The 15,013-nt window shown below is 32.7% G+C and overlaps 2 protein-coding genes across 2 annotated transcripts; both read left to right on the forward strand.

The window, feature by feature from the left end:
* On the forward strand, window positions 578–3,191 carry LOC18599569 (beta-fructofuranosidase, insoluble isoenzyme CWINV1). Its single transcript, XM_018122432.1, has 7 exons — window positions 578–820; window positions 959–967; window positions 1,094–1,944; window positions 2,067–2,225; window positions 2,313–2,551; window positions 2,652–2,742; window positions 2,860–3,191. Exons 1-7 carry the CDS (start codon window positions 694–696, stop codon window positions 3,049–3,051), a joined length of 1,668 nt encoding a protein of 555 aa, XP_017977921.1. The 5' UTR covers window positions 578–693; the 3' UTR covers window positions 3,052–3,191.
* Window positions 8,174–11,840, forward strand: LOC18599571 (putative disease resistance protein RGA1). Its single transcript, XM_018120673.1, has 2 exons — window positions 8,174–10,995; window positions 11,521–11,840. Exon 1 carries the CDS (start codon window positions 8,379–8,381, stop codon window positions 10,989–10,991), a length of 2,613 nt encoding a protein of 870 aa, XP_017976162.1. The 5' UTR covers window positions 8,174–8,378; the 3' UTR covers window positions 10,992–10,995; window positions 11,521–11,840.

Raw genomic sequence — 15,013 nt, forward strand, 5'->3', positions numbered from 1 at the left:
CTTTATTTTATGTATTTACTTCTTACTTATTTAATAATTTTGTTATTTTTTTTAATATGGAACAATATTACTTATTACAAGTTTGATTTTACTCAAATACTTTTTATTTTATTTTTTTACATTTTTAATAAAATTAAACTTGTCCTTTAAATGTCTAAGACTCAATTATGAGTTGTGAATCCAATTTACATATATAAATGAAATATTCTTAAATATTTATTAATAACTTTAATTTTTCCCTATTATGAAAATAGGTCCCTCATGAATTGACTTCAGCACTAGGTCCTTTTACCTTCTATAGTAATGAAAAAGCAAAGAAGGTTCATTAATGAAATACAGATATTTTTCTACTACGTGGAACAAAGACTTTGAAGAGGTGGAACAATTCAGAGCTGTTATTAATGACTTTGGGCTACCACATTTTTGTCTGTAAGTTTGCAAGTCACTCTCTCACATTAATTCATCAGACCTAATTTCTCTTACGTATTGCTCTGTCCAAAACAAAAGTCTTGGTCTATGTAAGACTATGATGGTCTGCTGAACTTCCTTTGCGAAAACGGATGCATTCCCCTCTTTAATATTATATTAGATGCCTATCAGTATATCCAATATAGAGATACAATACTGCTTTGAAGAAGGTTTTAGAATATCTAACTTAAGCTTCAAAGGCGGACTCCTGGGAGTTAAACCAAAATGCAAATATCTGTAATAAGGTTTGTTGCTTTTTGTCTGGCATTGGCTTGCGTCGGAGCTGAGTCCTCAATAGAACAACCATACAGGACTGCCTACCATTTCCAACCTCCTAAAAACTGGATGAATGGTATGCCTTCTTGAATTGCTCCACAATGTCCAATTTTAATCAACTATTAGCTCTAGCTTGGCAGCTAACTTCTTTTTTTCCATTTTTTTGCCTTTGGAATTGACGTGTAATTTGCAAATGGATGCAATGGCAATCCAGATCCAAATGGTATGCTTGTGAAAATTGATTTAGTTTCTTACACTGTATCTGCTTCTTTTGTTTCCCCTTCCTTTAAACTTTTTCAACTTTGACGTCAATTCAACAGTTCATCCATTGCTGACTCATTTATAACAGGACCAATGTTCTACAAGGGAGTCTATCATCTGTTTTATCAATACAATCCATATGGTCCCTTGTGGGGTAACATTACATGGGCTCATTCGGTATCATATGATCTTGTCAATTGGCTTCATCTTCCTCAAGCACTTTCCCCTACAGATCCTTTTGACATCAAAGGTTGCTTTTCTGGTTCAACCACAATCCTTTCTGACGGAAAACCAGCCATTCTATACACTGGCGTTTACGCTAATGACAGTCAGGTCCAAAACCTGGCTTTGCCTGCGAACCTAACTGATCCATTCCTAACAGAATGGGTGAAATCTCCTCTAAATCCTTTAATTATCCCCATTGATGGCATTGATCCAAAGAATTTTAGGGATCCCTCAACTGCCTGGCAAGGTCCTGATGGAATATGGCGGGTCATTGTTGGAGGCCACCAAAATGGACAGGGAAAAGCAATTCTATATCAAAGCAAAGACTTTGTTAACTGGATTAGGAGTACAAATCCACTTCGTTCATCAGCAAAGACCGGAATGTTTGAGTGTCCTGATTTCTATCCTGTTAGCATAAATGGAAATTATGGAATTGACACTTCTTCACAAGATAAACTTACCAAGCATGTGCTAAAGGCAAGCTTCAATGGAAATGATTACTACATATTAGGAAGTTACACACCCCAAACAGACAACTTCTCAGCTGAAAGTGACTTCTTGGATAGTAGTTTTGATTTTCGATATGATTATGGTAAATTTTATGCTTCCAAGACGTTTTATGACAGCTCTAAGAAGAGGCGAATATCATGGGGCTGGATAGCAGAGATGGATGGTGATGCAAATGCCCTTGAGAAAGGATGGTCAGGGCTTCAGGTAATCCAACTTTAATTTTTATATTTACTCTTATTAGCTCACCGGTTCATCACTCGTTTAATATATATATTCATATATGAAAGTTGACAGTAGTCATTTTGCAATGCAATCTGTGTTGACAGTCAATTCCTAGAAGCATTCTGCTCAGTAAAACTGGAAAGCAATTGATTCAATGGCCAATCAAAGAGATTGAGACTCTTCGTGCTGAGAATGTAAGCATCCAGGAGAAGCAGCTGAAGGGTGGATCAGTTCTTGAAGTTTTGGGAGTAACAGCTTCACAGGTAACAAGTTTAATCCTAATTAACAATTATAACTGTCCCCAAATCAAACACTTGGAAGGATAATTATGTTGATTTTTCCATGTGCAGGCCGATGTAGAAGTAGCATTTGATTTAACCAATTTGAAGGAGGCCGAATTCATGGTCCCAGATGGCGTTGATCCTCGAGCTTTGTGTAGCCAACAGACGGCATCATTTCGAGGTATGGTTGGGCCATTTGGATTGCTAGTTTTAGCCTCTCAAGGTTTGACAGAGCAAACTGCAGTCTTATTTCGCATCTTTAGAAGCCATGAAAAATATGTTGTACTCATGTGTAGTGATCAAAGCAGGTCAGTTTTTGTTCCATGCTTTTTGCAACTGTTCATTTGAGTTGCTTCATTTCCTCCTGATTTGCAATGAGACTCAACTTCAGTTCACAAACTTTAACAGGTCTACATTTAGGGAAGGCCCAGACAAGACCACCTATGGAGCTTTCGTTGACATAAACCCCCGTCAGGAGAAGATTACACTAAGAACCCTGGTTCGTTGCCTACTTAAAACATCTGATTCATTTTAGAACTTTGCCCCAATATTCAAGCCATTTTATGTCCTGGACTTTACTCACAATTAAATTTATACATTGATTTCACCATTGCAGATAGATCATTCAGTTGTAGAAAGTGTCAGTGGGAAGGGAAGAGCCTGCATTACCGCTAGAGTTTATCCAGCTCTGGCCATAGACAACCAAGCTCACCTGTACGTATTCAACAACGGCACCGTGGATGTCACAATCTCAAGGCTCGATGCCTGGAGCATGAAGAAAGCTCAACTTGTTTCTGCCAATATATAGAAAACCCCATATCAATTGACAATGTAGTTTTGAATAAGGCTGGACAGATCATTGATTACTCTCTATTTGTACACAAAGTCTCTGGTGCAATAACAGAGCTCTATTTGCTCAAAATTGAACAGATCATTGATTACTCTCTATTTGTACACAAAGTTTCTTGTGCAATAACATAGCTCTATTGGTCAAAATTGATGTTTTGTCAGAATAATTTATGGTATTTCATTTTGATTTCCTCAATAATTACAATTGAATTTTTCGAATCAGATTAAAAAAATTACATTTATTGTATAACTTAATTTCAACTATCATTTAACATTTAGAAAACTGGATTCATGTTAATTCAAAGTTTTTCTCTCTTTTTTGGTCAACTCAACACGTATAATAAGTATTAGTATTTCACCATATACTTCTCTGACTTTCACTCTTTTCGGAGCCGCATTTTCCTTTATCGGCAATGAGTACTTGTTTGAACATCGATCAGCAGCAGCAAAAAGTCTTCTCTTTTTTTTTTGTTATTCGCAATTATCATTTCTTTCTCTTTCTGCAGCTGCTTCTTCATATAGCTTTCTTTCATTCCATTATTCTATACTATTCAATCCCATCAAACCTTACATGTTAAGCACAAGTGAAGTACTACTTAAAATAGAATAACTAAAATAAGTAAAGTATTATCTCATATGAAACAACTAATACAAATAGAATAGTTATTTTGAATAGAATAACCACTTCACTTGGATGACAACGAAAGCAATTCGAAATGAGTGGCAAAACTCATGGATTACTTTCATCTTGAGATGTTCTGAAGAATTTGATTTGGTGGCTTAGATATGGAGGTAGTTAAGAGGCATTCCTCTTAACTTTTTTTTGAAGTACAAGTGTTTCACCCTCATACATTGTTCTCGTATACCTATTCTCGTACAACTTCTTATCCTATACTTGTTCACGTACAACTTCTTCTCTTTTACCTTTTCACGTGTACCTCTTTTCTATTACCTTTTACTTGAGAACAAGTCTTATTACATCAAATTACAGTAATGGTTATTCATATTAATGTTCTTCATAATAATGTCATTCATTATGAGCATTAAACCCAATTCTTAAGTAACCGCCACTTTTAGCACTATATATAAAACCTCACAATTCATTTAGGGGGCTTTTATCTCCCCGTCCGAGCTAACACATTCTTAACTTGAGAGCTTTTCTCTCTAAATCATCTCTCTAATTCTTTTCTTATTATCTTCCACTTGCCACAACATTCAATACTTTGGGAACTGCTCCAATCTTCCGCTCTGTCGTCTCTGACGCATCCTTTTACTTGTTTAAAATGCTTCCTCTCCTTATTACAAGAACCCCATTTACAATGTGTTAGATGAATTTGACGTCTAAGCATTGCAGAGGAGCATGGGAGACAAGGTAAGCAATTTCTTTTCAAGCTCAAACCCACTTGCTTTTCAGCTTAGAATGGCCCATAAGATTAAAATAGTTGCAGAGGGATTTGGTGAGATTGCTGCTTTGAAAAACAATTTTCATCTCACTGAAAGACATGATGGCACAAGGCATGTCGCGCCCTTGGATAGGGAGACCCACTCCTTTGTTCAAGCATCAGATATTATTGGTAGAGATGAAGACAAAGAAAAAATTATAAAAACTTTGCTGCAAGATCCAACTGATGGGGAAGACATATCTGTCCTTCCTATAGTTGGAATTGGAGGTCTTGGAAAGACTGCCCTTGCAAAATTGGTGTTCAACGATGAGTGTGTAGATAGGCATTTTGAGTTGAAGATGTGGGTGTGTGTTTCATATGATTTTGATTTGAAGCAATTAATGATAAAAATCATTAAAGCTGCAAAGGGGGTACTTAATGGAGATTGTAGTAACATGGATTTAGAACAATTACAAAAAGTCTTACGAGTTGTTTAGATGAAAAAAAGTATTTACTTGTTTTGGATGATTTATGGAATGAGGACCGTATCAAATGGGATGAACTTAAACAGTTGTTAGTGGAAGGAGGTAGGGAAAGTAGAATTGTAGTCACCACTCGTAGTAACCAAGTTGCAGAGATCATGGGTACAATCCCAACATACAAATTGCAAGGTCTTCCAGAAAAGGAATCTTTGTGTTTATTTCTCCAATTTGCTTTCAAGAAAAGGGATGTGAAACAATATCCAAATCTAGGAAAAATTGGGGAAGAAATAGCCAAAAAATGCAAGGCAGTTCCTTTGGTTTTGAAAATACTTGGGAGCTTACTTCTCTCCAAACCGTCGGAACATGATTGGAAACTTGTGAGAGATAGTGAGATGTGGAAATTAGTGCAAAAGGAAAACAACATGTTTCCTGTTTTGAAATTGAGTTATGATCAATTGCATCCATATTTGAAACAATGTTTTGCTTATTTTTCAATTTTTCCAAAGGATGCCGAATTTTCTGACGGGGGGTTGATCCAATTTTGGATGGCTCATGGTTTGCTTCAATCTTCCATTGAAAATAAAGAACCGGAAGACATTGGTAGGCAGTATTTGATTGATCTATCATTAAGATCTTTTTTATAAGATTTTATCCAAAATATTTCCAATAATTATTTTAAAATGCATGATCTTTTACATGATCTTGCATTATCAGTGGCAGAGAAGGAGTGGTCTATGTCAAACTCTTTCAAGCAAAATCTTACTCAAAGGGTTTGACATTTGTGCCTTGACAATTCGAATTTCCTTGAGGGAAGCCCTTCTAAAGTCTTTGATATTGATAAATTACGTCACATGCGTACATTTCGATTTTAAGATATGAAAGAGGGTCCTAGCAATGAATCTTTTATTGAAAAATGCCTTTCCGCATTTCATGATTTATGAGTGTTGGATTTACGTAGATCTTGTATCAAGGCATTGCCCAACAAGATTGGTAATTTGAAGCATTTAAGGTATCTCGACCAAAGCGGCAATTTCCATATTAAGAAACTTCCAAATTCTATATGTAAATTACAAAAATTGCAAACTCTGCTTTTGATGTGTTTGGGAATTGAAAAGTTGCCTTGAGATATGAGATTCATGATCAATATCCGGATGTTAAAAATAAGTACGAGACAAAGGGTTCTAACTGAGAATGAACTTGAGCAATTGAAATCTTTTCGGTGTTTAGTAATTGCTTGTTGTGAAAATCTGGAACATTTGTTTGAAGGAATCGAGAACCTTACGTCCCTTGAAACAATAATGATAGGTAATTGCACAAGCTTGATGTCACTTCCAACTGGCATGAAATCTTTAACAGCATTAAAATATCTGATAATTTCTTTTCTTTTCTCCAATTTCATATAAATGTTAGCAAATGATCAGTCCGATAATTAGGTACGAGTTAAGTTCTTTTCTTTTCTATTTTTTTTCAATTGTCTTCAAAAAAATTTTGTAAATCCTTGTTAATTATTGGCAGGGCAAATCACCATCTCTTGGCAGGTGGACTAAAGGACTCTTCCGGTATCTAAAGGATAAATCTTAAAATTGAGCGCAGGCATATTCTTGGCTGGCCACATGTCCTGCATGTTGTGTTGTAATTTCTTTGTTCTGTTGATTGTATCAAATCTTGGGAATTTTATTTTTCGTTCCTCCGTTTATTATTTTCATGAATGCAAATAGGGGTATTGTGAGTTTTGCCCATCTTACGTAAACCATCTTTAGTTCTGCAAAAGAAACAAGGGGTTGCTGTTATGGTTGGGTGAGTATGTTTGTTTCTCTCCAAAATTAGAGACTTTGGAGAGAACTTCATTAACTCCTACAATGCCTTGTACTTTCAAATCAGACATTTTGTTGTTTCATAAGTTATAATAATTGAAATCCTGTTATAGTTTGCTCATCTAATTTTACATTCCCTAGCCCGTGTCACTAGAAACTAATTTCTGCTTCTAAGTGTAGACAGTTTTCATATAGCATAAATAATTTCGTAATATTTCATGGATATTTTCAACAAAAGAGAAAAGAAGCAATTCCAGAAAAAAATATATAATTGAATAAATAAAATAAAAATCAAATTTTAAAACAGCAGATTAGGAAGCTGTCGCCAGAGTTACTTAGCTCGACGTGTGATTAGGTTTCATTGCGTCCTTCCCAAGCTTCCTTCTCATTTCGCGGCTGCTTCTTGAATCAATCTGAATTCTATTTGCTTCAATCAGTGGCAACAAATATCATTTCACACAAATTCTCTTCCTATCCTCCTCCTTGTCAAGACCACCACCTCAAAAAAATCATGGCTGAATCCTTCGCATTTAACCTTGTAGAAAAAGTAACTTAGTAACTTAGAAAAAGTCACTGCAATGAAATTTTAATTTAAAAAAGAATCAACCTGATGATTAGGTAAGGCCTAATTTAGACAACCAAGCTCACCAATTGCTTTGACAAGGTCAGGAAGGAAGAGAGATTCTCTATCTAATTCATGTATGCATAACAGCAGTAACAGCAAACTGATCAATCAGCTTTTTACTAATTATGATCTAGAAAGTTGGATAATCTTTTATTTTTACAGTTATTCACTCATTCTACGATTTTCCTTTTGCTGTTTCAACCAGTAAAATTGAAAGAATATTTCAAGTATTTTTCTTATTTGAATTCTTTGAAGATATTCATTCACGTGCTTTTGATTGTTAATCATATGTTAGGGATGTGACCAAAAACAAATACATAGTAATTATTAATATAAAAGAAAAGATTTTCATTAATTAGGTATTGAAGTAAACAGGAGATCTCTTGCATACTTGATACTCGCTTTGATAGGTTTCAAATAGAACTTGACACCACAAACTTTTCAGCAAATACTTACATATATTGTCTAGAATAATGATGATATTTCCATTTAAACTTACTGATTACATTATCATTTTTTTTTATTGATTCATTTCAACTCCCACTAGTGATGCATCTACAACAATTAATCCATTTTTATTGATTGAAGCCCGTTAAAGTTTTGGCCCATCAAATCCAAACACAGCTTGGTTGCACAAAATTCATTTCTTTTTTTTATTATTTATATGACGCAAGTTGTATAGCAAATTGTTGTATTTTAGTATTTAATTAATATGAGGTTTGCACCGGGAAGCACCACACCCAACTGCTCTGCCCTTTTCCAAGTCAACATAATTTTCCTTGCATCTTTCTTTCCCTTTTTTTCTCTTTTCCCAGCTGCTTCGACCTGCATTATTGTTTGACGATCGTCGGTAGAAACAGACAACATTTCGTAGAAATTCTCTTCCTCTCCAACAGTTTCTTCCTTTCTTTTCCTCCTCCTTGTTTAATTCCATCAAGAAACCTCATCAGCAGAAGACTTACCACAATTTCCCCCCACCAATAATGGCTGAATCCTTCGCATTTAACATTGCTGAAAATGTCCTCTCAAAACTAGCCAATATTGCATATCAAGAAATTCGCCTTGCCAGGGTGGTCCAGAGTGACCTTGAAAAGCTTAAGACGACTTTAACTACCATCAAAGCTGTGCTTTTTGATGCTGAAGAAAAACAGGCTCATGACAGTCAGCTGCGGGTTTGGCTTCAAGAGCTTAGGGATGCCAGTTATGATGCAGAAGATGTGTTGGATGAATTTGAAATCGAAGCACTGCGGAAGCAAGTTGTGAAACAGAAGAGCATCGGAAAGCAGGTAAGCCATTTCTTTTCAAGCTCAAACCCACTTGCTTTTCGGTTTAGGATGGCACATAAGGTTAAAAAAGTTACTGAGAGATTCGTTGAGATTGCTGCTTTGAAAAATAATTTTCATCTCATCGAGAGACATGATGGCCCTGGGCATGTCGTGCGCTTGGACAGGGAGACCCACTCCTTTGTGCAGGCATCGGAGGTCATTGGCAGAGATGAAGAGAAAGAGAGAATCATAAAAATGTTAATGCAAGATCCAGCTGATGCGGAAGACATTTCCGTCCTTCCCATAGTTGGAATCGGAGGTCTGGGGAAGACCGCCCTTGCGAAATTGGTATTCAATGATGGAAGGATAGATAGGCATTTTGGGTTGAAAATGTGGGTGTGTGTTTCAGATGACTTTGATCTGAAACGATTAGTTCTGAAAATCATGAAAGCTGGAAAGGAGGGTGATGGAGACCTTGGTAACATGGATTTGGAGCAATTACAGAAGGTGTTACGAGATTGTTTGAAGGGTAATAAATATTTACTCATCTTAGATGATGTGTGGAGTGAGGATAATAGAAAATGGCAAGAACTGAAACAATTGTTAGTGGGAGGAGCTAGTGGAAGCAAAATTGTGGTCACCACTCGCAGTAACCAAGTTACAAAGATTGTCGGCACAATCCCTCCACAAAATTTAGAAGGTCTTCCTTACGATCAATCTTTATCTTTGTTTCTCAAATTTGCATTCAAGAGAGGAGAAGAGAAACAACATCCCAATCTTGTAAAAATTGGGGAAGATATTGTTAAAAAATGCAAAGGGGTTCCTTTGGTTGTGAAGACAATGGGGAGTTTACTTTTCTCCAAAATTTCAGAACATGAGTGGAGACTTGTGAAAGATAGTGAAATGTGGCAATTAATGGAAAAAGAAAATGAAATATTTTCTGTTTTAAAACTAAGTTATGATCAACTGCCTCCTCATTTAAAGCAATGTTTTGCTTATTATTCAGTCTATCCAAAGGATTATGCTTTTGTTGAATTTGAGTTAATCCAATTTTGGATGGCTCATGGTCTTCTTCAATCCTCTAAAAAAAATGAAGATCCGGAGGATATTGGGCGGCAGTATTTGAACCACCTATCATCAAGGTGTTTTTTCCAAGATTATCAGGATAAAGGTTTTCTTATTGAATTTAAAATGCATGATCTTTTGCATGATCTTGCATTATCAGTAGCAAAGAATGAGTGTTCTACACTAAATTCTTTCGAGCAAAATATTCCTCAAGGAGTTAAACATGTGTACCTTGATAACTGTGATTCTCTCGAGGAAAAAGCCTTTGAATTACTTAATAAAGCAGGACATGTGCGCACATTTATGCTTCCAGACGTGGATACAGGTCCAGGCAACAAATCTTTTATGGAAACATGCCTCAAGAGGTTCCAACATTTGCGGGTGCTTAAACTATCCAGATCTAATCTCGAGATATTGCCCAAAGGGATTGGCAATTTGAAGCACTTAAGGTTTCTCTATCTATGCGATAATCCCAACATCAAGAAGCTTCCGAACTCCATTTGTAAGTTGCAAAATTTGCAGACTTTGTTGTTTGCCGGTTGTTACAAAATTGAAGAGTTACCTAGAGAAATGAGATACTTAATCAATCTCAGATTTTTATCATTAACTACAAAACAAAGGGATTTACGTGGATTAGAACATTTGAAATCTCTTCGAACCTTATGTATTATAAACTGTAAAAATCTGGAATATTTGTTCGAAGGGATTCAAAACCTCACATCCCTTCAAACATTATGTATCTCTGGGTGCAGAAATTTGACATCACTGCCACATGGTTTGAAATATCTAACAGCATTACAAACTCTATCAATTAGGGTTTGTGTAAAGCTTGATTTGAATATGACAATGGGATTCGAAGGGAAAGAAGAGGATAATCAAGACTACCTCGTTGATAGTGGTTTGTGTCTTCAAAGATTAGGGATTACTGGACCGTTACCAAATCTGGAGGCTCTACCCCAATGGCTTCTACAAGGATCTGCCAACACTTTAAAGCAGTTGGACATTGAACGATGTGAGAACCTCACAACCACACCAGAGTGGAAAACTCTTACATCACTTGAAAGGCTTTGGATTTTCAAGTGCCCAAAGTTATCAACTCTACCAGAAAAGATGCAGCGCCTCAAAAGATTGTCGATTATAGAGTGTCCTATCTTGAGTGAAAGATGCAAACCGGAAACGGGAGAGGATTGGCCAAGCATTGCTCATGTCTCCCGTATATGTCTGGACGGTGCTGAAATTTCATCTAAAGAATTATCAACCCCATGATTCTGTAAGAGTTAATATTTTTCTCGCTTCTTCTTTTCTTCTCTTTTTATTTTTTTTAATTTGCTTTCCATATTTCATATTTTTCATTTGAAATGTAAAAAAAATAACATATAAAATGGAGTAAATAATGCATACTTCTAACACATTTTTAATATTTTTTATTTTTTGTTTTTTTCGTAAAGCATGCCAAATAGATGATAAAAGTGTTTTTAAACTTTTAGAACTTCTAAATTTGATACCACTATTGTTAGCCTAGAATGGCATTTAAGATTCATAACTAGTTAATATGATCAGCTAACTACTTATATGTTACTTCATGCCTTGTTAGTAATATCACTATTATTTCACAATGAACTAGAAACAAAATCAAGCATATATATGAACATTTGGATAAATGATAAATAAATAAATACATAAATATATAAATATATATTTATTTACATACAAAATTACGTCTTTTACTTGAAAATGTTGGCCAATTTAGCATTGTTTGGAAAATGTCCTAATTTGGCTTGTGAATGAGTGGCAGGGCATACCTCCATTTTATTGGTATTCGGACTGGAATCCCCCCTTGGTGACTGGACTGCAGTACGGTTGATGTAATCCCTCAAATAGAGTGGAGGGGTGTGCTTGGCTTCCCATTTCTCCTAATTGTTGGCTTTGTATATTTTATCTATCTACTTGTATTATGAACATATTTGATGTTTGTTTGTGTACTTAAATTCCTTTGCTTTGATTGTTCATGTAATCGCTACTCTTTATTTGTTGGTTTGTTGAATTGCCTTTGGATTCAAAATTTGGTTTGGTTTGGTTGGGTGATCTATGTTTGTGTTTAGTTTTTCTCCAAAATAACTTCATTCCCTAATTAGATTGTGTTGGAATCTCTTTCCTTCCGAACTAAATAAAAACCTTTAATTTGTTCTTTTTCATTCCCTAATTCAATCAATCACCGTCAAAGTAAATTTATTCCATTGAAATTAACTTTTGCTTGCAACTGTAGGATCTCAAATCAGGATTTAGTATGGCATATATAAACTGGTAGTAGTCATTCTTATTTCATGGATTTTTTTGGAAAAAAAAAAAGAAATTTGAATGAATAAAATACTAATGCATATGATAAATTATATTTTAATGCCTATTTTTTTATCAAAATGATAGAGGATTTATGCGTAAATATTTACATGCATACACTAAAAGCAAGATATACAAATACCAAGTTTTTTTGAGTGATTATCAATTAGAATCTTCAGATTAATTTCATATATATCAATAATAAAATTTTTAAACTTCATAAATAAATTTATAATATTATTATATGTCTATTTAATAACAACAACCTTATAAATATATCATCGAGGAAAGTCTTTAATTTCACAAGTCTGTTTGTAGTTTAAGTGCCTCATTTTTGTTGAAATATTTTTTGAAAAGTTTTTTACACTGTTTCAATTTGTATTTACAAAGAATTCTTGATATTCTTTGCTTTTATCTCTCTTTTTATTAAGGCATAATATTCAAAAAAGTCTTTAAATTATTTAGAAAAATTTAAATAAGTCCTTAAAAAACCCACCAACTCCCTATATTCATGAATTTTATTCAATTTAGTCTATATACTCAAAATCAAAATAATTTAATTTCTTGATTTTAAAAATTACTTCAATTTAGTCATTCTCTCTAACGACATTTAATTTTATCGTTAAAATGGGTGACGTCAATGCTGACATCAGCACTAACATGGCATATTTTAATAATGTGGTATGCCAGGTGGCATTAACTTAATGATGTGGTAGTGCCACGAGGTAGATCAAAAATTTTTTTAAAAAATTTTTGTGCCACGTCATAAGAATTAAATTGAACAAAAATATATAGTAGACAGATTAAATTGAACAAAATTGAGATGCAAAAAGACTAAATTGAAAAATATAAATCTTTAAGTAAATTATAGATATACTTATTAATAAGCCAAATGTTTAAGTATAAAAGAATTATGATGTTAAAAATATATATATTTTTTCTTACTTGATTATTTGATTTTATAATATATACATTACTTTTTTTTTGCAAAAATTAAGTATGAATTCTTCTTCTATAAACAAATTCCGAAAAAAATGTAAAGCTTAAAGTCAAATTTAGATGAATAACTTGTATTATGTTAGAATAAAATAATATAAAAGAACTAAATAAATTCTTTTTTTTCTATTTATAATAGTATAAAAATTTAAAATTTATTTGATTTAATTTTTAATTTGAGATGAATTCAAATTAGCAAAATAGGTTGATTTAGTTACAACTTTCACAATTTACAAATACCTATTTTTTTTGGAATTATTCAACCCTTACCCAATTTACCTTTTACTCAAATTTACTCAAATTTTCTTATAAAATAATTTTATTTAAGTTCAAATACCACAATTAAATTTTGCTGAATTTAAATTTAAATTATTAATTTGGATATACAAAAAATTTGGAAATACAAAATAAAATTGTACAAATATTTACAATTATACTTAATTCCATCAACTAAATGCAATCTTTAATCCAGAAACATAAAAAAATATAAACTGAAATATTTCACAAAATAAAAATATAAAAAATTGAAGGAGTGGAGTAACTCATATTTTATAGTTGTAATAAGAGGTTTGTCATACCCAAATTAAGCAAGTCAGAACAAATAATTATTTTTATAATCATCGTTAACTCCACATCTCCATTTTTCATTTTTTTAAAAGAAAAAATTAAATCAACTTATTTTACTAATTATTTAATCTTTTTATATTATTTTATTCCAACATAATGCAAATTATTTATCTAAATTTGACTTTAGGTATGAAATTTTTTTTCTTTTTTTTTATAGAATGAGAATTCAAACTTAATTTTTGCAAAGAAGATAAATTAATGTCTATATTCTATAATCAAATAATCAAGTAAGAAATATATATATATATATATATATATATATATATATTAACATCATAAATCTTTTACATTTAAATATTTGGCTTATTAATAAGTATATCTATCATCTACTTAAAGATTTGTAATTTTGAAATTTTTTTTAATTTAAACCCTCAACATCTCAATTTTGTTCAATTTAATCCTAGTATTATACATTTTTATTTAATTTAATCCTTATGATGTGGCACAAAAAAATTTTTGAAAATTTTTTAATTTGTCATGTGGCACTGACACATCAGCATGTCAATGCCACATCAACATTGCCATGCCATCATATTAGTGCCATGTGGCATTGCCACATAATCAAGTTGGTATCATGTGGCATGCCACATCATCAAAATATACCACGTCAGTATTGATGTTATTCCTTTTAAAGACAAAATTGGATGTTGTTAGGATGAGGAACTAAATTAAAGCAAGTTTCAAAATCAAGAGATTAAATTACTTCGATTTTAAGTATAGGGATTAAATTAAATAAAATGCATGAGTACAAGGACTTGGTGGGCATTTTGACCATACTTTTATTACGTTTAATCAAGTCCTTATATTTTTATTATGAACCAAATAAACCCTTATATTTTTATTTTAAGTCAAATAAATTCTTATGACTAATTATTAATGACTTAATCAAAATGTCATTTGTTATTTTATACCATATGACACCGACATGACATGCTAACATGTTATAATTGATGATGATATGGCATGTTGACATATCATAATTGATAATGACGTGATATGCTAATTAAATATTATAATATGATTATATAACATTTTTCACTCTTCACATTAACAGCATATTAATAGCATATGGATATAAAATGATGAGTGGCATTTTAACAAATAACAATTAGCCAATCATTAATCATAAAGGTTTATGTGATTCAAAATAAAAGTATAATCACTTAATTGAACACAATAAAAGAATAATGATTTATTTATATATTTTTTAATAACTTAAGAGTTTATTTGAACATTATGTCTTTTGTTAATGAAAACTTATAGAATATTTAAAAGTTTTTTTAAACAAGTCACCATCAATGTACATGACAACTTTTTCTATCTAATTA

Source organism: Theobroma cacao, chromosome 5 (assembly GCF_000208745.1).
Source record: "Theobroma cacao cultivar B97-61/B2 chromosome 5, Criollo_cocoa_genome_V2, whole genome shotgun sequence".
NCBI classification, from domain to species: domain Eukaryota; kingdom Viridiplantae; phylum Streptophyta; class Magnoliopsida; order Malvales; family Malvaceae; genus Theobroma; species Theobroma cacao.